At 46.9% G+C, this 22,501-nt stretch overlaps 1 protein-coding gene across 1 annotated transcript; it reads left to right on the top strand.

Annotated features, from left to right (window-relative positions):
* Positions 1 to 13: 13 nt before the first annotated feature.
* Positions 14 to 20,976, top strand: MCM2 (minichromosome maintenance complex component 2). Its single transcript, XM_049863013.1, has 16 exons — positions 14 to 103; positions 1,113 to 1,342; positions 4,238 to 4,413; positions 4,503 to 4,763; positions 5,493 to 5,712; positions 5,927 to 6,134; positions 11,008 to 11,142; positions 12,435 to 12,626; positions 13,866 to 13,959; positions 15,125 to 15,375; positions 15,534 to 15,660; positions 16,686 to 16,798; positions 17,812 to 18,063; positions 19,101 to 19,283; positions 19,471 to 19,626; positions 20,093 to 20,976. Exons 1-16 carry the CDS (start codon positions 98 to 100, stop codon positions 20,201 to 20,203), a joined length of 2,715 nt encoding a protein of 904 aa, XP_049718970.1. The 5' UTR covers positions 14 to 97; the 3' UTR covers positions 20,204 to 20,976.
* The last annotated feature ends 1,525 nt before the right edge of the window (positions 20,977 to 22,501 follow it).

Below are 22,501 nucleotides of genomic sequence, written 5' to 3'. Positions count from 1 at the left end.
ATTCACGGCGTTTCCCGGGCTCCGGCGAGTCACGTGACACCACTTTTGGCGCGAAACCGGCGGTGGCGGGCTTAGCGGAGAGGAGCGCGGCGCTACTATGGCGGTGAGCTGTAGCGCCAGCGGGGCCCGGGCGTGCGGGTGGTGCCCGTGGGGCCGGCGCGTTTGCCCTGGGGATCGGCCGTGGCGTGGGGCGGCGGGGACCGGGGCGAATGAGCCGTCTCCGCCAGGCTTGCACGTTTACACGGGGGGCTGAGAGCGGAGTGGGGCGGCTGGGGGCCGGTGAGCACCAAGAACGGACACGGGAGACTCGGGGGAGTTGTGCCTTCTAGTCCCCTGGTGTCGCCCTCCTCAGGCGCTGCCATACTTCAGTCCTGGGTCAGGTCCCCCAGACCGAGGCCTGGCCCCTGGTCTCAGGTTTGGAGAGGCTTCTCCCCTCTCTTCCCCTCTGACGGGGTCTGAAAGGCACGGGGGCGGACGTTCGAGTCCGCCTGGCGCTCCCCGTTCCCCGCACCATCCTGGGAGCGCTGAACTCCGTGAGCGAACTGCCTGACCGAGCTCTCCAGTGCCCGTGCCCTGTCATTTATTCATTTCGCATACGCTTCTTGGGCACCATCTGCATGCCTGGCCCAGGGTATACACCAGGCCACTAGGTCTCTGCATCTTCATGCACTTTCTGTTGTAATATTTTCTTGACCTTTTCTCTTGCTGACCACCCCCTGCACCAGCCTGTGGCTCCAGACTGGTTCCAGCAGGGTTCCAGCTCCTGGCACGTTGTGGGTGCACAAATGGGTGGAATGCATGATTAAGGGGGAGCAAGTAGACCATAAACAGGTAACTAAACAAGTGACAGCCTCAGTGATTTCTCGGGGAGAAACGCAGGGCGATGTGAATTCTGGAGCAGCCCAGGCTCAGGGCGGACGTGCCAGCAGAGGGAACCGCAAGTACAGAGGTCTTGTGTGGAAGAGGTTTGATGTGTTTGAAAACGGTGTCACTAGGTCTGGTGGAGAGGGAGGCTGAGAGGAGAGGAGATGGGAGAGGTCACCCCTCATGATAAAGGGAAGCTGTGTCGGCCCTCACCTGGCCATCTGTGACAGCGGCATCTTATCTTCCAGGAATCATCGGAGTCCTTCACCATGGCGTCCAGCCCGGCCAGGCGCCGCCGAGGCACTGACCCTCTCACCTCCAGCCCTGGCCGAAGCTCCCGGCGCACTGATGCCCTGACCTCCAGCCCTGGCCGAGACCTTCCTCCCTTTGAGGATGAGTCTGAGGGGCTGCTAGGCACTGAGGGGCCCCTGGAGGAAGAAGAAGATGGAGAGGAGCTTATCGGAGATGGCATGGAGAGGTATTTTTATTCCAGGCCAAGGGAGACAGGTTCATGGAGCTACAACTCGGGTCTATTTAACATACTTTGGTGTGTCTAACTTACAAAGACTAGACCCTAAGGCCTGGGTAAGCCTACCTGCATGAGATCAGCACCCAGGAAATGCAAAGGGATTTCTAAATTGGGGGCCGCAACTTGGAAAGATAGGAAGCAGCAGTCAGCCAAGTGTGTTTCTCTGCAACTTTTCAAAGAAGCAGTGTATGTATGGGTCTGATTAATCAAGATTTAGCGTCAACCTGCAGACATACTCTGTACCAGGCCCTGTGTTAGATACTTCCACACTTTTTGTCTCACTTAACCCTCGTAAAAATAAACATACCGACATGTATTAAAGGCCGTCGGGACTTAGTATTCAGACACAGTAGAGTCTGCAAGTGAGCAAGGTTAGATTTTTGCTCCTTCCCTATTCTGTATTCACAACTGGGATTTGGTGGAGACTTTAGTGGCAGAATTGTGTGCTCTTTCAGGAGCCTCGCGTAGATTATCCTTTGGTGTCTTTCTTTACCCTCATTCAGTGGTCCCCAAACTTAGAATGAAACTACTGGACAGGCCATTACACAACCCTGGATGGTGCCCTCTGTGAGCCATGGGAGGGATTTTCACAAGCACTCTTAAACGTACAGGAGTTTTGCTTTCATCACTACATGTAGAACCTACCTCACAGGTGGTACAAGTATAGGACTTGCCCGACGAGGAAGGAATGAGGACCCTCTGGATCCATCAGTCCTGTGCTTAGGCCAGGATGCCAGGTCTGGATAGCTCCCCGCTCTTGACGGTGGTGGTGTTCAGGCAGGAGGTGCCTGCCACCCACCAACCCTTCATTGGCTGTCTGTATCTTGACCCTTCTCATTCTCTTCAGTGATTCTGGAGAGAGAGAGGCCCTCATAGGTGGCCTCTGGGCAGAGGTATCTGAAGACTAAAACTAAATCCATTGCCATCGTAATGACCCCGTAGGACAGAGGAGAGCTGCCCCCATTGAGTTTCCAAGGCTGTAATCTTTACGAAGCAGACTGCCGCGGTTTTCTCCCGCAGAACAGCTGGTTGGTTTGAATCACCGACTTGGTTAGCCAAGTGCTTAACACTGTGCCACCAGAGCTCCTTATTTGAAGACTAGCTGGGCCCAATTTGGTTTTGTTGTGTGTGTGTGTTAAACTGCATTATTGAGGCGTAATTTATATAATAAACTTCACCCCATGTAAACATACTGTTCAGTGCTCGTTAGTAAATTTGCTGGGTTGTGCATCTCCACCACCTAGTTTTAGAACATTCCCATCATCCCAGTAAGATCCCCCTTGCCTGTGTATACAGTTAATCCCAAGGCCTATCCCTACCCCCAGACGACCGCTAATCAACTTTCTCTCTATAGAGTTGCCGGTTTGGGACATTTCATACAAGTGGAATCAAACAATGTGGAATTTTTTGTGTCTGGCTTCGTCCACGTAGCATAACCTTGTTGAAGGTTCATCCGTGTGTACCATATATCAGAACTGCATCCTTTGTAATGCTGAGTAATACTTTATTGTACGGATAGACTACGTTTTATTCATTCATCACTTGATGGAGGCTTGGGTGGATACTGTGAAAATATTAGTGTAGTGTGCTTACGAAAACACCTCAATACCTTGGGGTGGAGGTGGGGTTGGATCTTTTGTTCAGTTTTTGAGTTTTCGACTTTATATTACATGTTGCCATCGAGTTGATTCTGACTCATAGCGACCATATAGGACAGTAGAACTGCCCCATAGGGTTTCCAAGGAGCAGCTGGTGGATTCAAACTACCAACCTTTTGGTTAGCAGTCTGAGCTCTTAACCACTGTGCCACCAGGGCTCCTATTGGGTTGTAAGGGTTTTTTTTTTTTTTTTTAAATATATTCTGGATACCAGTCCTTCATCAGATAATGTGATTTGTAAATATTTTCTTCCCAGTCTGTGGCTTATCTTTTCATTTTCTTAAGGATGTCTTCTGAAGCACAGAATTTTTGAATTTTGATGAAATTCAATTTATCGTTTTTCTTGGTTTTTTTTTAGGGACCAATTAGATTTTTGCTGAGAGTGTTTCACATGACTTAAAATCCTTAGAGTCAGGCAGATACCTTTTTCCTAAGACCATTTAAGAATTCTCAACTGGCTCCACCTGGAGGTTTACCTGGCCCTGGGTTGTGTATGTCACCAGCATGGGAATGTTTGTCCTGAGAGTGTGGTGTGCCAGAGTTTACTGCAAAAACCAGTAGCAGCTCCCTGATCACCGCTTTCCTGAGGAAAGGAAGAATTCTGGAGTGTTGACACAGTGTGGTGTCAGCAAAAGAGCGTACTGTTTGCTGAGTGGCCACCGACAGAAACCACATCCCTTCCCTGAGCCTCAGTGTCCTCATCTCTCAGATGGAACAGCAGTGTCTGCCCAGAATTGCTGGGAGGCGAGCACAGTGCATTGCTCAGTGAGAGCCTTGATGAGGTGCTATTTCCCATCTGATATCTGAATGATCATCATGTGGACAGTACTGTCTGGAGGTCTTGGGGTGGCTTCAGAGGGTTGAGACGGTGGACAGATGTTTCGGAGGCTGGCTTGTCTGGTTGTGAATGGAGGGTGGTGTGGGAGATGTGTGGGAGAATTCCTGCCCTGTGGGGGAGGTTGGCTATCTGGTAGACTTTCTGAATGGAAGGTTTTCTGATTCTCCCTCAATTCCTTTTTCTTATTGGATGCCAAAGCTGTCTGGACCCCTTTAAAGCCTTTTGTATTTCTGGCCTGGCAGCTCCCTGGGCCTGCTCAGCCTGGGGCTCCTGAGTCTTCTGGAGCAGGCCCACTTCCTGGGCAGGGTTATTTTGATGCTAACTGTGTCCGTTTTGGGGCTTTCTCAGGGACTACCGTGCCATCCCAGAGCTGGACACCTATGAGGCCGAGGGATTGGCTCTGGATGACGAGGACGTGGAGGAGCTGACCGCCAGTCAGAGGGAGGCTGCGGAGCGGGCCATGCGGCAGCGGGACCGGGAGGCTGGCCGTGGCCTGGGCCGCATGCGCCGTGGGCTGCTGTATGGTAGGTCCCAGAGGGGTTGGGGAGGAGTGCCAGGGGGCAGAGAGCCGGCACTGGAAGAGACTCTCCCTTGTGTCCCTTCTCTTCCCCAGACAGTGACGACGAGGACGAGGAGCGCCCTACCCGGAAACGCCGCCTGGTGGAGCGGGCCACAGAGGACGGTGAGGAGGACGAGGAGATGATTGAGAGCATTGAGAACCTGGAGGACCTGAAGGGCCACTCTGTGCGCGAGTGGGTGAGCATGGCGGGTCCCCGGCTGGAGATCCACCACCGGTTCAAGAACTTTCTGCGCACCCATGTGGACGGGCACGGCCACAACGTCTTCAAGGAACGCATCAGCGACATGTGCAAAGGTGCGACTCCGGCACGCTGCCCAGCCCCACACCTGTCCAGGTCTTACCTCGGGAGTTTCTTCATTTTGTCCATGTGGTGGCACAATTAGTAGAGAAATGATGTACAGGGAGTGCCGAGCGACTTGTCCATAGTGAGACAGGAGCTCAGGAACTCAGGGCCAGGCCTCTGTCTTTCAGATAAATCCACAAAGTTGCACTTCTGCACTAGGACTCTCTAGCCAACCATCTGGTCCACAGAAGTGTTTCTGACATGCTTAAAAATAGGCAGGCTTACTACTTTCATCAGAAGACAACAACACTGGACTCACTTTTCTATGTGCTGATAATTGATGTTAAAAGGGGGCATGTGACCCTCAGTTTTCTGCAGTCCCCTCCACTCCCTTTTGTCTTATATTTGACAGTCGATTCATGTGTTTTCTTCCCGGCTCTTGTAAGCAGTTTTGAGTTTGCAGCCCCTGGTGCACTAGGCACTATATTATTTCATTTATTCCCTTCCAGTGATTTCATAAGGTATGTGACATCCCTGTTTTACAGAAGAGGAAATTGAGGCTCAGGATATATCACTTTTATAAGTCATGTAACTAAAACGTGGTTGACTTGGAAGTAAGAGCTGGGTTTTGCAACACAGAGTCAAAGATTTGAGCTAGGATTTGCCCTCCCTGGTACAGGCAGTGTGGTGAGAAGGAATCTCACCCGATGCTTACTGTCTGTCTTGTCACCTTCCTCTAGAGAACCGTGAGAGCCTGGTGGTAAACTATGAGGACCTGGCAGCCAGGGAGCATGTGCTGGCTTACTTCCTGCCAGAGGCACCAGCAGAGCTGCTGCAGATCTTTGATGAGGCTGCCTTGGAGGTGGTGTTGGCCATGTACCCCAAGTACGACCGCATCGCTAGCCACATCCACGTGCGCATCTCCCATCTACCCCTGGTGGAAGAACTGCGCTCGCTCAGGTGAGCTAAGGGCAGGGTGAGTGCACCAGCGGGGGTGGGATGCAGCCAAGAAGAGCCCTCATCCTAGGGTATGTTCAGGGGTGGCCAGGGTGCGACAGGTGGGATCTGGTTAGTCCAGCTCAGGATCTTGTGCTGAAACGCCCTCATGTGTAGCTCTGACTCCGCCGGAGGACACGGATCAAAGCCACCTAGTACCTTCTCTCCCTGCTCACAGACAGTTGCACCTGAACCAGCTGATCCGCACCAGTGGGGTGGTTACCAGCTGCACAGGCGTCCTGCCTCAGCTCAGCCTGGTCAAGTATAATTGCAACAAGTGCAGCTTTATCCTGGGACCCTTCTGCCAGTCACAGAACCAGGAGGTGAAGCCAGGATCCTGTCCTGAGTGCCAGTCAGCTGGCCCCTTCGAAGTCAACATGGAAGAGGTGAGTGTGGACACCTGCCCAGGGACCCAGAACACACAAGGCCCAGCCAGCCTCTGAGGCTTTTGGGAGAGAAGCATAGGCAGTGAAGAGCAGCAAGACAGAAGTGTGTGTTGCTGTATGTTTAGCTTGGCCCGTGTAGTATTTTAAAGAATTTGAGCTAACAGTTAAAAATCAGATGGTTTTATTTAAAATGTCCAAATTTATGGCTTCTCTTGAAAAATGAAGAGCTGGCAAATCTGAGCCCACTTCCTGCCTAGCCACCCTGTTAATAGGGTCTGTGTGTTCTGCTCGGCCATGGTACCCCATGCCCCCTCACATGGGGCAGTCTGCATTGTCATCTCGTAGCCTTCTCCTGCCATGTTTCTTGTACCTGCCCGGCTCCTCTGGGCTTCTGGATTAGAGCCTCCTTACCACTTGAGACACTACCTGTGCCACACCTGAGAGACCTTGTCACAAGCCTCTGTGCTTTCAGACCTTAGGGAGCTACTGGTACCTCTGTGCCTGCCTACCTGCCCTCATCTGAAAAGTAGGGTGATCGCCGTGCCTGTGGTAGGTGTCCCAGTCCCCTACACTGGCTTGCTGCCATGAGTGTTGCGGCTAACTTCTCCTAGCCCTGTGTGTGTGAGAGTTGCCCCAGCTGGAGCTGCCTTCCCAGAGAATGCTGGGGAGGCCACACTGTGAAACAGGCCCTCCTGGCCATAAGGAGACAATGCTGACACTGGACTTCAGCTGAGCCCATATCTTGACCAGTGTCTTTCCTCTCCTCCTCTAGCTTCTCTCCCTCTGTTACAGTTTCAGCTTCACAGGACCTCAGTGAGTTGTGCCGAGAGTCCTTGTCCCAGGCTCTGCTTCTAGGGAGCCTGAGACAAGAACTGTTGTTGTTAAGTGCCGTCAGGTCTGTTCAAGACAAGAGCTAGGAGTGGATTCATCAGTATAGCTGAGACCTCTTGAGTACTTCCCATGTGCCAGGTGGTGGTGATACATTATTTAGCCTCAACACACCCCTATAAGGCAGGCGCTGTTATCAACCTCCTTAGGCAGATGAAGAAAGTGGTGTTTACTGAAGTAACTGGTGGAGGTCACTCAGCCAGGAAGTGACCAAAGGATTAGAACTCAGTTTTTTTGTTTTTTAATAATATTTTACTGTGCTTTTGGCCAAGGTTTACACAGCAGTTTAGGTTCTCGTTCAGCAATTTCTACAATGTGAATGAATATCTACAATAATGAGAATGTGAACATTCTCATTATTTCCATTCCGGTTGTTCTGTTTCCATTAATCTGGTTTCCCTGCCTGCTTCCATTCTCCTTTTTGTAAAGTAATTCTTGATCTTTGGTCTCATGTAGGTGATTTTTTAAAGGAGCACAGTACTTACGGGCGATAACCATTATTTTTTGAGCCAATTTGTTATTTAGCTGCAGAGCGACCCTCAGGGGTTAGTTTCACTTCAAGGTTTGAAGAGTATCTCAGGGCAATAGAGTAGGGGAATGAATCCTCCATTCTCGACCAGTCCAGATCCATTTTGTATGTTTTTTAAAGGAGTTTGGGGTTCTGTTCCACATTTTTCTGTCATTCTATCAGGGTCCATTTATTGTGGCCCTGATCAGAACAGTCGGTAGTGGTAGCTGGGCACCATCTCATTCTTCTGGTCTCAGGGTAGATGAGGCTCTGGTTCCTGTAGGCTATTTGTCCTGTAGACTAGTTTCTTTGGGTCTTTGGTTTCCTTCTTTCTCTTTTGCTCCAGATGAGTGGAGACCAATAGTTGTGTCTTAGATGGCTGCTTCAAACTTTTAAGGCCCCAGACACTACTCACCAAACTAGGAAGTAGAACATAACTTTATGAACTGTATTAAGCCAATTGAGTGAGATACCCCATAATGCTTCAGACCCAGATATTCAGTCTTGTGAGGTGTTTGATTATGTCTAAGAAGTGTCTGTAATTATGTCCCCTGTGTACTTTATTATATACAGTCATGCGTCATTGCTTAATGTCCACAGTACATTCTGTAAAATAGGACATTATGTGATTTGGGTATTGTGCAAACATTGTATTATATACAGGCAGTCCCCAGGTTATGAACATCCAACTTATGGACAACTTGTACTTAAGAACTGACTGCCATAAAGCCATAATTTGAGTTAAATACATACTGTGGCTCATGAAAATACTGCGCCGTTTCTTAAATGTTTTATATGCATAGAAAGGTAAAATATATACTAAGACAAACATTTGACTACCTCACAGTAAAGAAGAACCTTAGGTACCTGTTCAGATTTACCTACAAATTCCACTTAAAGACAGACTTAGGAAAGGATCTCGTTCGTAACCTGGGGAATGCCTGTATGACCTTATGGGACCACAGATGTATATGTGGTTGAATGTTGAGACATGCGGCATGTGACTGTATATGTGCATACAGTTACATGGGTACATATACATGTGCATACACCTATATACACACACATATATACGTACTGTTAAACATGTGTGCTTATATATATACTCACACGTGTATCTTTGTTTTTACTGTTGTTTCAAAATTATATATGCCATAGCAATTACCAGCAGGTCCTTTTTTCTTCTGTACTTTTTGGTAACATCATTTACCTTTGTCAGGCTGTGTACACTTCACCCTCATTCATTGTTACCTTTCCCATCACCAAAAATAACAAGTGTCTACTATCTAGTGAGAGCACCTCTCTTCCCCCATCCCTGATAACTACTAATGAACATATTTTTACCCAAATAACGCATGCCTTCTACATTTGTTTCCAACTGCGCCCTCACCCTGTGAGGTATTTTCGTAAGTGCTATATTAATTTTTTTTTTACAGCAAGATGTAAAAAAAAAAAAAAAATTGGCATAGTGGCACTTAACAAAAATACCTCGCAGGTTGGGGGCGCAGTTGGCACACAGATGTAGAAAGCATGCGTTATTTGCTTAAAAATACTGTAGCTTCTGTGTATTTACTTATTCATGTCATTTCATAAAAGTGAGAACACATAATATGTGTTTTTTTGTGATTAACTTATTTCACGCAACATAACGTCCTTCAGGTTCGTCCCTGTTCCAAGATATTTTGGAAACTCATTTTTCTTCATTGCTGGGTATATATATGCCACATTTTACTTATACAGTCATCCATTGATGAGCATTTAGGTTGTTTCCATCTTTTTGCAATTGTGAATAGTGCTGTGATGAACATAGGTGCGCATATGTCTGTTCATGTCACTTTTGTTAGATCCTTAGGAGTGGAATTGCCAGGTCATATAGCAGCTTTACCTGTAGGTTTTTGGGGAACTGCCAGACTGTTTTCCACAATGGCTGTACCATTTTGCATTTCTGCCAGCAACGGGTAAGGGTTCCACTTTCTCCGCATCCCCTGCAACACTTGTTATTTTCCTTTTTTTTACTTATCTATCCTAGTAGAAGTGAAATGGTATTTCATTATGCTTTTGATTTTCATTTCTCTGATGGCTAATGATGTTGAGCATCTTTTCATGTGTCTGTTGGCCATTTGAGTATCCTCTCTGGTGAAGTGTCTGTTCATGTCCTTTGCCCAGTTTTTGCTTGGGTTGTCATTTTATTGTTGTAGAAGTTTTCTATATACTTTAGATATTAGACCTTTATCAGTTATATTGCTCCAAAAGTTTTTTCAGTCTGTAGGTTGTCTGTTACTCTTTTGATAAAGTCTTTTGATGAACATAAGTATTTTTATGAGGTCGCAGTTATCTATTTTGTTTTCTGTTGCTCATGCATTCATTGTTTTGTTTGGTAATCTATCATCAAAAAAAATTAGGTCCCAAACCTTTGCTCTTATATCTTCTTCCAAGAACTTTATGGTTTTAGATTTAACATTTAGGTCCTTGATCTATTTTGAATTAGTTTTTGTGTATGGTGTGAGGTATGGATCTTGTTTCCTTTTGAAGTCAGACATTGATCCTGAACGTGTGTTTTTAACTGCAGCGTCATCTTGTCTCTTGTAGACAGTAAACAAAGTACCAAAAACCAAACCTGTTGCTATCAAGTTGATTCTGACTCATAGCAACCCTATAGGACCGAGTAGAACTGCCCTACAGGGTTTCCAAGGCTGAGTCAGAACCGACTCGACAGCACCTAACAACAAGTCTTTGCAGAGGCAGACTACCACATCTTTGTCCCACCGTCACTGGTGGGTTCGAACCGCTGACCTTTCTGTTAGCAACCGAGCACTTAACTGCTGTGCCACCACGGCTCCTTGTAAATGGAGTAGTGCACATTAAATTGCATTGCACAGTGCTGGCACGTAACTTGTAACTTGCCATTTGTCCAAACCAAAACTAAACTTGTTGCCAGCAAGTCAATTCTGACTCAAAGTGGTTTGTCAGGCATTGGTTTAAGTGTTTTATATGTATTACTTGATTGAATCCTCACTGTGAGGTTGCAGTTACAGTATTACCATCCCCATTCTGCAGAGAAGGCACAAGAGATGAAGTTACTTGCCCAGGATCACACAGTTTAAGAGACAGAGCCAGGATTTGAACTCAGACAGCATGCTTACTTATAACTGCTCAGCTATTCTACACATAATGGGGGCTTGTTGACTATCTGGCAGGAAGACGGGATTCCAGAGGCAGGAATAGGGACCATTCACAGATCTGCTGGGTCTAAGTGACTGATTCCTTGTCGTCTTTGGCTCTGTACTTCCTAGTAACTAAATAGAAATAATAAAACTGCCCACTGTCTTTTCTGGTGGGGCTATGGTCAAAACTGGTGACATCATAGAAGTCAACACTCTTAAGAATTTGAAAGGACAGCTGAACCATCCATGAAGTCTCTGCTACCCAGGGAAGGGCCCCATAACCTTCTACAACCTTTTACTTTGTCCCGTGCAGACCATCTATCAGAACTACCAGCGCATCCGAATTCAAGAGAGTCCAGGCAAGGTGGCGGCCGGCCGGCTTCCCCGCTCCAAGGATGCCATTCTCCTTGCAGATCTGGTGGACAGCTGCAAACCGGGAGATGAGATAGTAAGTGGCCATGAACAGGCCAGGAAGGAGCCAGGTCTGTGAGGAAACTGGCACGAGTCATTGTAGCCAGGGGAGTGCGGGGGGCTTAGCTCAGTTCTTGGGCTTTTCCTCTTCATAAGTGGATTGGCTGATTGAAGTGCTGGGCTTAGGATTGGCTTTCCTTCAGTTTTTTTTATTAACTTTTATTGAGCTTCAAGTAAACATTTACAGATCAAGTCAGTCTGTCACATATAAGTTTATATACATCTTACTCCTTACTCCCACTTGCTCTCCCCCTAATGAGCTAGCTCTTCCAGTCTCTCCTTTCGTGACAATTTTGCCAGCTTCCCACTCTCTCTATCCTCCCATCCCCCCTCCAGACAGGAGATGCCAACACTGTCTCAAGTGTCCACCTGATATAATTAGCTCACTCTTCTTCAGCATCTCTCTCCCACCCACTGTCCAATCCCTTTCATGTCTGATGAGTTGTCTTTGGGAATGGTTCCTGTCCTGGGCCAACAGAAGGTTTGGGGACCATGACCGCCGGGATTCCTCTAGTCACAGTCAGACCATTAAGTCTGGTCTTTTTATGAGAATTTGGGGTCTGTATCCCACTGATCTCCTGCTCCCTCAGGGGTTCTCTATTGTGCTCCCTGTCAGGGAAGTCATCGATTGTGGCCGGGCACCAACTAGTTCTTCTGGTCTCAGGATAATGTAGGTCTCTGGTTCATGTGGCCCTTTCTGTCTCTTGGGCTCTTAGTTGTCGTGTGACCTTGGTGTTCTTCATTCTCCTTTGCTCCAGGTGGGTTGAGACCAATTGATGCATCTTAGATGGCTGCTTGTTAGCATTTAAGACCCCAGACGCCACATATCAAAGTGGGATGCAGAATGTTTTCATAACAGAATTATTTTGCCAATTGACTTAGAAGTCCCCTTAGAGCATGGTTCCCAAACCCCGCCCTTGCTCCGCTGACCTTTGAAGCATTCATTTTATCCCGGAAACTTCTTTGCTTTTGGTCCAGTCCAATTGGGCTGACCTTCCATGTATTGAGTGTTGTCCTTCCCTTCACCTAAAGCAGTTCTTATCTACTAATTAATCAGTAAAAAACCGTCTCCCTCCCTCCCTCCCTCCCCCCCTCGTAACCACAAAAGTATGTGTTCTTCTCTCCTTCAGTTTTATGAGAATTATTCACCTTGGTGTCTCTAGTGTGGGGAACTTGGAATAGAAGAAATGGGGTGAGGCAGTGTTTAGGAGGGCTCTAGCCCCTATTTCTAACCCTTTGGTCACTGACCATGTGATCTCCCTCCCCTAGGAGCTGACTGGCATCTACCACAACAACTACGATGGCTCCCTCAATACAGCCCATGGCTTCCCTGTCTTTGCCACTGTCATCCTGGCCAACCACGTGGCCAAGAAGGACAATAAGGTGGCCATAGGGGAACTGACTGACGAGGATGTGAAGATGATTACCAGCCTCTCCAAGGATCAGCAGATTGGGGAGAAGGTAGGTAGAGGTTGGGCCAGGGCTGCTAAGCTGCTGGGAGGAAGCAAGGGGGGCTCGCTGGGGATGTTATGGGCACCAGCTTGCTGCCCACACTGTGGCTTGTTCTTCAGGCTGCCCCTGGTGCCTTGGTTCTGGAAACCATGCTCCCTTCTTATTTTTGTAATCTCCAGTGTGCACCTCAGTAAACTTGCCTGATGGGGAGGTGCTGTGCTGTAGGAGACAAAAAAAACCAAACCTACTGCTGTCGAGTTGATTCCGACTCAATGACGCTATAGGACAGGGTAGGACTGTCCCATAGAGTTTCCAAGGAGCGCCTGGAGGATTCGAACTGCTGACCTCTTGGTTAGCAGCTATAGCACTTAACCACTATGCCACCAGGGTTTCCGAGAGAACATAAACTTTGGAACCCTAGATTGGGAGATGGGGGTTTACATCGTAGAGACAACAAGTGACTTAAGTATGATGTTAAATTTCTGTTCATAAAAATTCTCTGCCATTTCTACTGCTTAGGCTCCAACCTTCCAGGTTGCTAAATATTCTCACACTAACTCTTCTCCCCTCTCCTCTCCTTTGCCTCCCTTCCTCTCTCTTTCCCCCTTCTTCGGAAACTCTTAACTTTCCTGTTTGGCTTTTAACGCAGTGCAGTGCTCTCTTTGCCTCTGCTCTTTTGCTCCTGTAGAGCCACGTCCTCATCCTCAGGGCAACTTACATTTCAGATCTTGGTTGGCTTGTTTACTGAATCTGAGCTGGTAAACTCCCCGAGGGCAGGGACCAAGTCTGAATTGTTCCCTTCTGTCTCCAGAGCCTGGCAGAGGAATGTTTGAACGAGTGAAGTCCTGAGTAATAAGGACAAGGCTCCTGAAACCCACCCTGTCTTGAAGCCCTCAGAGCCTGTCTGTCCCAGTTCCCCTTTAGCGCAGCCATGATTGCCCCTTCTTTGTCCTCCCCCCGCCCATGGCCTCTGCCCCTGCTTGCCAGTTTAACTCCTATCTGTATAGAGACTTCCTATCTCTGCACATGCACAGATTCCTCTGTTCCTTTCTGTATCCCTTGAGGCATCTTTTCAAGGTAGGCAGAGTGGTTCTGTCTCTCTTGTCAGAATGTGCTATGCTTCTCTGTGCACTGTGAGAGGTGGCTGCATCATCAGAGGCTGACCACCGGCTCTGCGTTTGTGTCAGGTGGCCCAGACTTAAGAGAACAGAGATTCCCATTTCCATTGGCTCTCCCTCCCTTCCTCAGATCTTTGCCAGTATTGCCCCTTCCATCTATGGGCATGAAGACATCAAGAGAGGCCTGGCTCTGGCTCTGTTTGGAGGGGAGCCCAAAAACCCAGGTGAGCACCACGTGCCCCAGCCCCCTGTCCTCTGCAGGGACTTGAGTAGGTTCCTCTTTGGGGAGCCAGTATTCTAGGTGATGGGCTAGGCAGGACTTTGTATTTAAATTGTGGGTCTCTGGGGAGAAATAACATATTAAAAGATGGGTAGACGTTTGTGATTAGCTCATCACAGAGAGAGAATGATCCACAGAGCCATGGTATCTCAGGTGTTGTGGGGTTATGGCACCAGTGTCTGCTCCTAGCTCCACACTGTCCTCCTTTGTGATTTGGGTTTTCTTCTTTGCTCGCTCTATTTTTTTAATTAAAAAAAATTTTTTTGTCTTTTAAAATTTAAACTATAAAAATCATACATGAACATGCATTTATGTTTATATTATATCCTTTTTATAAAATACTTAGAAAGTATCAAGTCACCACCGACTACCATTTCTAACCCTAGGCCTGGTCTTCTAGGCAGTCCCTCTTAGCAGTCTGGTGTGTATACTTCCAGCCTTTACCTAGGCACTTACATATATCTTACACAAACCGAAAAAACTAAACCAAACCTCTTGCCGTTGAGTCAATTTCAACTCATAGTGACCCTGTAGGACAGAGCAGAACTGCCGCAGAGGGTTTCGAAGGAGCTGCTGGTTAATGGCCAAGGTCTTAACCACTACGCCACTAGGGCTCCATACCATACTTCATATATCTGTACAGAAAGACACCCGTTTTCCATGACACACATACACATATTTAAAAACCTAGTATTTCCTGTATATCTGCCTAAGTGGTATCACTATACATAGTATTTATTATCTGGCGTACTTTACTTAATAGCATGCCTTGGACTTCATATAGTGTATACAGAACAATTTCATTCTTTTAAATTGCTGTATGATGATCCATATAGTGTAGTTTATTTACCTGTCCTTCAACTTAGAGAACATTTAAACTGTAGGTTTTCACATTTACAATGAGCATGTTTATATACACTTCCTTACGTACCTATGCAAGGGTTTCTCTTGGGTAAGTGCTCAGAAGGGTAGGATTGCTAGTCACAGGGCATTACTTCCCTTTCTCCCTTTCTAGAGAGAATACCCCTTTGCAATTCCTAATACTGTTCCTATCTCCCCTCACTTCCCTTTCTTCCCATTCCCTAACCTCCCATCCCTGTCTCCCCCAGGTGGTAAGCACAAGGTACGAGGTGATATCAATGTGTTACTGTGTGGAGATCCTGGCACAGCTAAATCTCAGTTCCTCAAATATATTGAGAAAGTGTCGAGCAGAGCCATCTTTACCACTGGCCAGGGGGCTTCGGCGGTAGGCCTCACAGCATACGTCCAGCGGCATCCTGTAAGCAGGGAATGGACCTTAGAAGCTGGAGCCCTGGTTCTGGCTGACCGAGGAGTGTGTCTCATTGATGAGTTTGACAAGGTAGGTCTCAGGGCCACATAGGATGATGAGATTCAGGGTGTGTCGGCTTAGCCCTCAGTGGGGAAGAATCTGTTAATTGAGAGCATTGAGATCTGATCTAAGAGACAGTGGTAGAGGCAAGGGTCAGGCTAAGAGGGAGGCATTTAAATCTCTTGCAGATGAACGACCAGGACAGAACCAGCATCCACGAGGCTATGGAACAACAGAGCATCTCCATTTCGAAGGCTGGTATCGTCACCTCCCTGCAGGCTCGCTGCACGGTCATTGCTGCTGCCAACCCCATAGGTATACCAGGCACTACAGGGGCAGAGGGGTTTGGGGGCTGTCCAACGGGAGAAGAACCTGCATGAATTAGGGGCCTGCCATTCCAGTTACCAGAGGTGGGGGATTCCTAGGTGCAAATCTGAGGAAGCAATTCATCAAAAGAAAGAGCTCTCTCTTTTACATTTCTTGCCAGAGGGGAAAAAGCGGAAGTATGACTTAGGACACCTAGGCTTTTTATTAGAGCCATATCTTCAGAACTGGGATGTGTTTCTTGGAAGAGTTTCAGTGCATTATTAAACTGAATTGGCGGTTACTCTCAATCAGGAGGTGATTTAGAGAGCCCAAGAGCCACCACACTTCTTGCCCTCAGTTTTTTCTTCCTTGGAAACAGCTTCCTGACTAAAGGCAATTCCAAGGGTTATGGATTGAATTATGTCCTCCAAAAATACATGTTTTAAATCCTAACCTCTGTGCCTATGGTTATAATTGTATTTGGGAGTAGGTTGTCTTTGTTATGTTAATGAGACAGGGTTAGTGTAGGGTGTACCTTGAGTCAATCTCTTGAGATATAAAAAAAGATTAAACACAAGCTAGAAGCAGAGATGGGGAAGAGAGATGCTAAGCCACATGAAGATTGCCTAGAAGCAGAAGCTCAGAAGAGAAAAAGACCTTTCTCCAGTGCTGACAGAGAAAGCCTTCCCCTAGAATCAGCACCCTGAATTCGAACTTCTAGCCTCCTAAACTATGAGAAAATAAATTTGTTTGTTAAAGCCACCCACTTTGGTATTTCTATTACGGCAGCACTAGATAACTAAGACACCAGGCAATTGCTAAAGGGGAAGCATCTTTCTGTCTCTTGTCCAGAATGCCTAACAAATAGCAAGCACTGAGTGTCCCTCATGCCTCTTTTCCTTTTCCACTCCCTTTACTCCTTCTGGCATTGAAGCTCCCTGGGGTTAGGAAGAACTTCCTGAAGGTTAAGAAGTAGAGGGAATTTGGCGGGGAGCTCTGATGGGTTCTGATGGAGAGGCACCTTTGTATTACAGGAGGGCGCTATGATCCCTCACTCACCTTCTCAGAAAACGTGGACCTGACAGAGCCCATCATCTCCCGTTTCGACGTCCTGTGTGTGGTGAGGGACGTAGTGGATCCAGTCCAGGTACATAACTCCCACGTCCCAGGGGTTCCCTGCGGTCAGTTTCGGGGCCTTGAGTGAGGCTTGAACAGCGCAGTGTGCACAGAGAAAGGGGCAGCAAAGCGCAGACATGCAGTCTATTGTTTTTACCCTTATCTGCTTCTCATGTCTCTTCTCAGGTCTGGAAGTTGTCTTTGATTTCCTTGCCAGCACCCATCCCTGGGCCCCCACTGATTATAATCTAACACCAAGTCCTCTTGGTCCTACCTCTCAATTATTTGCTGAATCTGTTTCTCACTAGTTCTCTGCTGTGACTAAAGCTCAGATTTCTCTTATTTTATACCTGAAAGACTGCAACCATAGGGTAATTGGTCTCCTGGCTTCCACTTTTGTACCCATTTAGGCCATTCTCTAGTTAGAAGCCAGAGCTATCTCTTGAGAGCATAAGTCAAACTATGCCACTTCTCCTTAAAAACCTACTAGTAGCTTTCCACTATAATTAGAATAGAATCCAATGTCCTCACCACGGCCTGCAACGCCCTGGATGATCTGTTCCTGGCTTGTCTCTCCGACCTTATTCGTTATGCTTTCCTGTTCCCTTGTCTTCATCTATGCCTACTTCTCTATCTCCCTGAAATGTGCGAGGCCTCGGGGCTTTAAACCTGTTATTTTCTTTTCCTGGAATGCTCTTTTCCTAGATAATCACCTGTCTTCTCACCAATCTCAGCTTTCTCTGACAATTTAGCTAGAGTGGGCTCCTCAGTCCCACTAGCCCATTGCACATGTTACTTCTATAATTAAGTTTTTTTTAATACATTTTTGTAAAACTGTATTTGTCTTCTCGTCCCTCACCAGGAAGTAAGCCCTGTGAGGGTTCTATCATGTTTACCAGTGTATCCCTAACACCTAACAGTAGGTGTAGGATCTATGCTGTTGAGAGAATGTCATTCTCATAGTACATACAGCTTTTCAGTTCTTCCACCAAGCCAAGTCACTGAGACTTACCTGACAGCCTGACCTCTGGCCTCGTTTCTCAGGACGAGATGCTGGCCCGCTTTGTGGTGGGCAGCCATGTCAGACACCACCCCAGCAATAAGGAGGAAGATGGGCTGGTCAACAGCAGCATGCCAGAGCCCGCCATGCCCAACACATACGGAGTGGAGCCCCTGCCCCAGGAGGTCCTGAAGAAGTACATTATCTATGCCAAGGAGAAGGTCCACCCAAAACTCAACCAGATGGATCAGGACAAGGTGGCCAAGATGTACAGTGATCTGAGGAAAGAATCAATGGTAAGAGCCCCAGGGATGAAGCCTGGAGGGGTGGCAGGGTACAGGGAAGGAAGCACTGGAGAAGCTTTTTTATCTATGCATTTGGGGTTGGTAGTTGGTCCGTTAATCCAAAAAGTGCCAAAGCAGGAAGGTGTAAGAAAAGGATACTTGTGTACTTTTACCATTTTGTTTTAGGTAGAACTAAATGTACATTCGTTTGTCTACAGGCATTCCCTGGGTTACAAACGTCTGACTTACGGACAACTCACACTTGTACTTTAATGTTATGTACGTTTGCCTTCACTTTGAAATGACCGAACCAACCCCTACTCACAACAAAGTTTTCCTCACAGTCACCTTCACTTGCTGTATGTGCAACTTTTAAATCATTGAAAAGGCTTCAAGCCTTTTCTTGCACGAAAGAAAAGCTAGTAAGAACTGTATGCACCTGTTCTGACTTACCTTCCAATTTGACTTAAAGACACAGTTAGGAACAGATTTTGTTCGTAACCCAGGGCCTGCTGTATCTTGGTACAGGGCCAAGGCCTTTTGAGTGTTGGTCCATTGATTAAGTTCCACACTGACTTTGCTTAAATCTCACCCAAGTAAACACGTGGTCTTAGTTCAGTTTCAGTTCATTAGTAGGGCGAGAATCGAAAGTCAGCTTGCAAGCAACTAGAATGTAGCGTTCCTGTAGATTTGTATGTCCCGCCCACTTTACCCATCTCACCCACATGTGATCTGACAGTGCCTTTTTTTTTAAACTCTTTTGAGAGCATTCAATTTAGTTTTCATAGAAACATCAACTTTCCCCACTTCCAGCATTTGATTACACAATATTTAGTTAAGTGAGAATAACCAGTACAACGGGCAACAAGTGTAACAGATCAGCTGGTGGGAGCAGAAACATGCATGCATAGTCAGAAGCCATAAGCGTGCAGCATCCCCAGGGCACCACCATTATGTTCAGGCTGCTAAAATTGCCATTTCTTTATTTTCCTCACCTCTCTTTCCTTCCTAAGGAAGACCTGACAATGTGACAATGTCTTTTTCTTCAGGCGACAGGCAGCATCCCTATCACGGTGCGGCACATTGAGTCCATGATCCGCATGGCAGAGGCCCATGCGCGCATCCACCTGCGGGACTACGTGATAGAGGACGACGTCAACATGGCCATTCGTGTGATGCTGGAGAGCTTCATCGACACGCAGAAGTTCAGTGTCATGCGCAGCATGCGAAAGGTGGGTGTGACTGAGGCGTGGGGCCCTTTTTTGCTGGGCTGCCTGTGGGCAGTGGCTTCCTGGTCTGGCTGCTCTGAGCAGGAGGTGAGCGAAGTGTGGCCGAAGTGGGGAGCTGGTCACCCTGTAGAAGCCTTGAGGGTCTTGGGAGTGAGGGGTGTTGTCTGACTTCTGCTTTTCTCTCCTGCAGACTTTTGCCCGCTATCTCTCCTTCCGGCGTGATAACAATGAGCTGTTGCTCTTCATATTGAAACAGTTAGTGGCAGAGCAGGTGACATACCAACGCAACCGCTTTGGGGCCCAGCAGGACACTATTGAAGTGCCTGAAAAGGACCTGGTGGACAAGGTATGGGCATGGAGGGGAATTGAAAGTCAGGGCATTCAGAGTTATCTTTAGGGGTTTGATCACAGTGGTGGAAGAGGGTCCATGCTCTGCCATGCATTAACTGTGGGACCTTGGGTGACTACCACTTGTTGAGTGCTGACACTGTACTGAGCACTCATTCCATGCACTTTAAATCTTGGCATCAACTGAATAAGGTTGGTCCTCATTGTTATCCCCATTTACCAAGGAGGAAGCAGGCACAGAGTAAGCAAGTAACTTGTCTAAGTTCACACAGTAACTGGCAGAGCTAAGATCTGAACCCCTGTCATCTAGCTGCAGACGCTTAATCTCTGCATGTGGGTTTTTTCCCCCTGTAAACTGGGGATGATAATTCTTGCCCTGCCTATGGTGATACCAGGCTCTTTATAAATACTGGAGATCATTATTACCTTCACTGTCACTCAGTTGACATTTTTTATCTTTTTAGGCTCGTCAGATCAACATCCACAATCTCTCAGCTTTTTATGACAGTGAACTCTTTAGGATGAATAAGTTCAGCTATGACCTGAAACGGAAAATGATCCTTCAGCAGTTCTAGGGCCCTGGGCCATCAGAGTAACTAACTGTGCCTTCTGGTGTGGGAAGGTAGAATAAGTGTTCAGTTCACTTTGTGCTTTCTGAAGCCAACACCAACTCACCGAGGACTTGGAAGTATGTTTGGTCAGGGTTTGGAATTGAATCACCTGGTTTCGCCGACAGACTCCTGGGCTCCGTAACTGGTATTTATTTCTTTTGCTCCATTTTCTGCTTCTCTTGCCTTAGCAGGTGAGCACACTTTTCTTTTTCAGCTGCTTAACAGCCCATCAGCTACAAGTGGTTTGTCTCTCTTAGCACCTTGGATCAGAATTATTTGTGTTCAGGATACCCATGATAGAAGATGTGACATACTGAGGCGAGGTATGCCTCAGGTGACTGTGCATATATAGTGTTCATAGAACTGTTACCCTCTTGGCATGAATTCCATGTCCAGGCTGCTTCTGCCACCATTGACCTGAAAGCAGATTAAAGGTATTTATTTGTAGTCTTCTGCCAAACTCTGTCTGAGAGGTCTCTAAGCTACAGTGAATAGAGAAGATGTGTAGGCTGTGTATAGGAGGGACCTCAGCCCTGTCAAGTCAATGTTGTCCATAATGATATGGCTTGTCTTCCCCCCATAGCTGGATGAGAGGAGCTGGATCTGGTCTAATAGCCACAAGTATGAGTCGTTACTGCTGTGTTTATCTGTTTTCTCCTACCTAATCATTTCTCCATTCTCTTGTACATTCAGAATTTTTTTTTCTGTAGTTTTAATTTTTAATAAAGTTGAATATAACCCAACTACTTACATATCTTGGTCTCAATTTTATTTTAATACCATAACCCAGGCTTCCCTGGACTTCCTTGGAAGAACTTTTCCCACTTCTGCCTTTGGAGGTAGCTCAGACAGAATCTGGAGAGACTAAACTGACGTGGCTCATTAGGAGCTCAGTTTGCAATGGCTGCCTATATACTCCCTGAGTGTTGCAATGGCTACCTGTATACTCCCTGAGTGGAACCATGGAAGTCGGAGGATAGACTTCAGAGGTAATCTGGCCCAACCTCCTAAAAGAGGAATACTGTTAATAATATCACTAATGTTGCCATCTAGCTTTTAAATATTAAATTATGATGAGCTGCCTTGGGAATTGTTGGACACCTAAAATTCTTAGCAAAAGTGTTGCTGAGATTTAGCTGAAATGTCTTGCAGCTTCTATCTTGTAATCCAAGTTTTACCTTCTGGAACTTTCCAAGATGACTCCTTCAAATGAAAACCCTGCAGTTATTTGTAACTAGTATGTCTGACTCCCTCATTCAGTTCCTTCCACAAATACTTCTTGAGAGCCAGGCCCCAGGGACAACAGATGAGCAAAGCAGAAATGTTTTCTGCCCTTAGGAAGCCTGCAGTATGTGTGTGTGTGTGTGAGTGGGTGGCTTTAAATCAGCAAAGGAAGAAAAAGAAATCTCTGTGAATTATGCTGTGAAGAAAAGGGGAGGAAGAGCTATGAAGGAAGCAGTCAAGAATGGTGAAATAAAATTGGGGCGGGGGGGGATTACTTGAAGTCTTATCTGAGGAGGTGACATTTAAAGGTGAGACCTGAAGAATGAGTTTACTACAAAGAAGCAAGCTGTGGCCAAAGAACAGAGCAGAGGCAGAGTGGCAGGAGTTGAGATTAGAGAAATAGGAACCAGAAGATGCAGGGTTTGTAGCCTAGTGTGTTTGGCCTTTGGTCTAACTGCAGTGTAGGAAGCCTTTGAGGGTTGTAAGGAGGAAAGTAACACCACCAAAGTTATGTTACAGGAAGATCAATCTGACCGCTGTGTAAACTTGAAGGGAGAATAGTAGAAGACTGTGACAGTAGTCTAGCAAGGAACTAGGGTGATGTTAGTGGAGATAGAGAAGAAGTGGACATGTTTTAGAAATATTTCATAGTAGACTGGACAAGATTTAGTGATGAATAAGATGTGGGAGTAAGGAAAAAGAAACCATGGATTACCATGTTTCTGGCTTGAGAAATAGCTGAAGTTGATGGGCGGGGTGGGTGGGGGGAACTAAGGGCTTTGTTTTAGATGTGTTGTTTAGAAATGCCTTTAGACATCCAAGTAGAAATGCTCACTTTGTAAGTAGATTTCAGTCTCCTAATTACCAAGCAGAGGTTTGGGCATGAGCTGTAATCTGGCAGCTGTCGCCATGGGACTGGGTATAACTCCCTAGCCGAATGCATGTGGAGAAGTGATCACCAAAGGAGACTTGTGTGCCCATCATTTGAACCAGCAAAGGAAAAAGTGGGCAAAAAGGAGCGGGGGGTGGGGGGGAAGC

Source organism: Elephas maximus, chromosome 20, assembly GCF_024166365.1.
Source record: "Elephas maximus indicus isolate mEleMax1 chromosome 20, mEleMax1 primary haplotype, whole genome shotgun sequence".
NCBI lineage: Eukaryota > Metazoa > Chordata > Mammalia > Proboscidea > Elephantidae > Elephas > Elephas maximus.
Note: the sequence above shows the minus strand (reverse complement) of the source record. Positions and strands in the feature narration are given on the sequence as shown.

Excerpts from the sequence above, each read along its gene's own strand:
- MCM2 (XM_049863013.1), top strand. Across the intron at positions 1,343-4,237 it reads ATCGGAGATGGCATGGAGAG|GGACTACCGTGCCATCCCAG; the intron begins GTATTTTTATTC and ends GGGCTTTCTCAG. Across the intron at positions 6,135-11,007 it reads TCGAAGTCAACATGGAAGAG|ACCATCTATCAGAACTACCA; the intron begins GTGAGTGTGGAC and ends TGTCCCGTGCAG.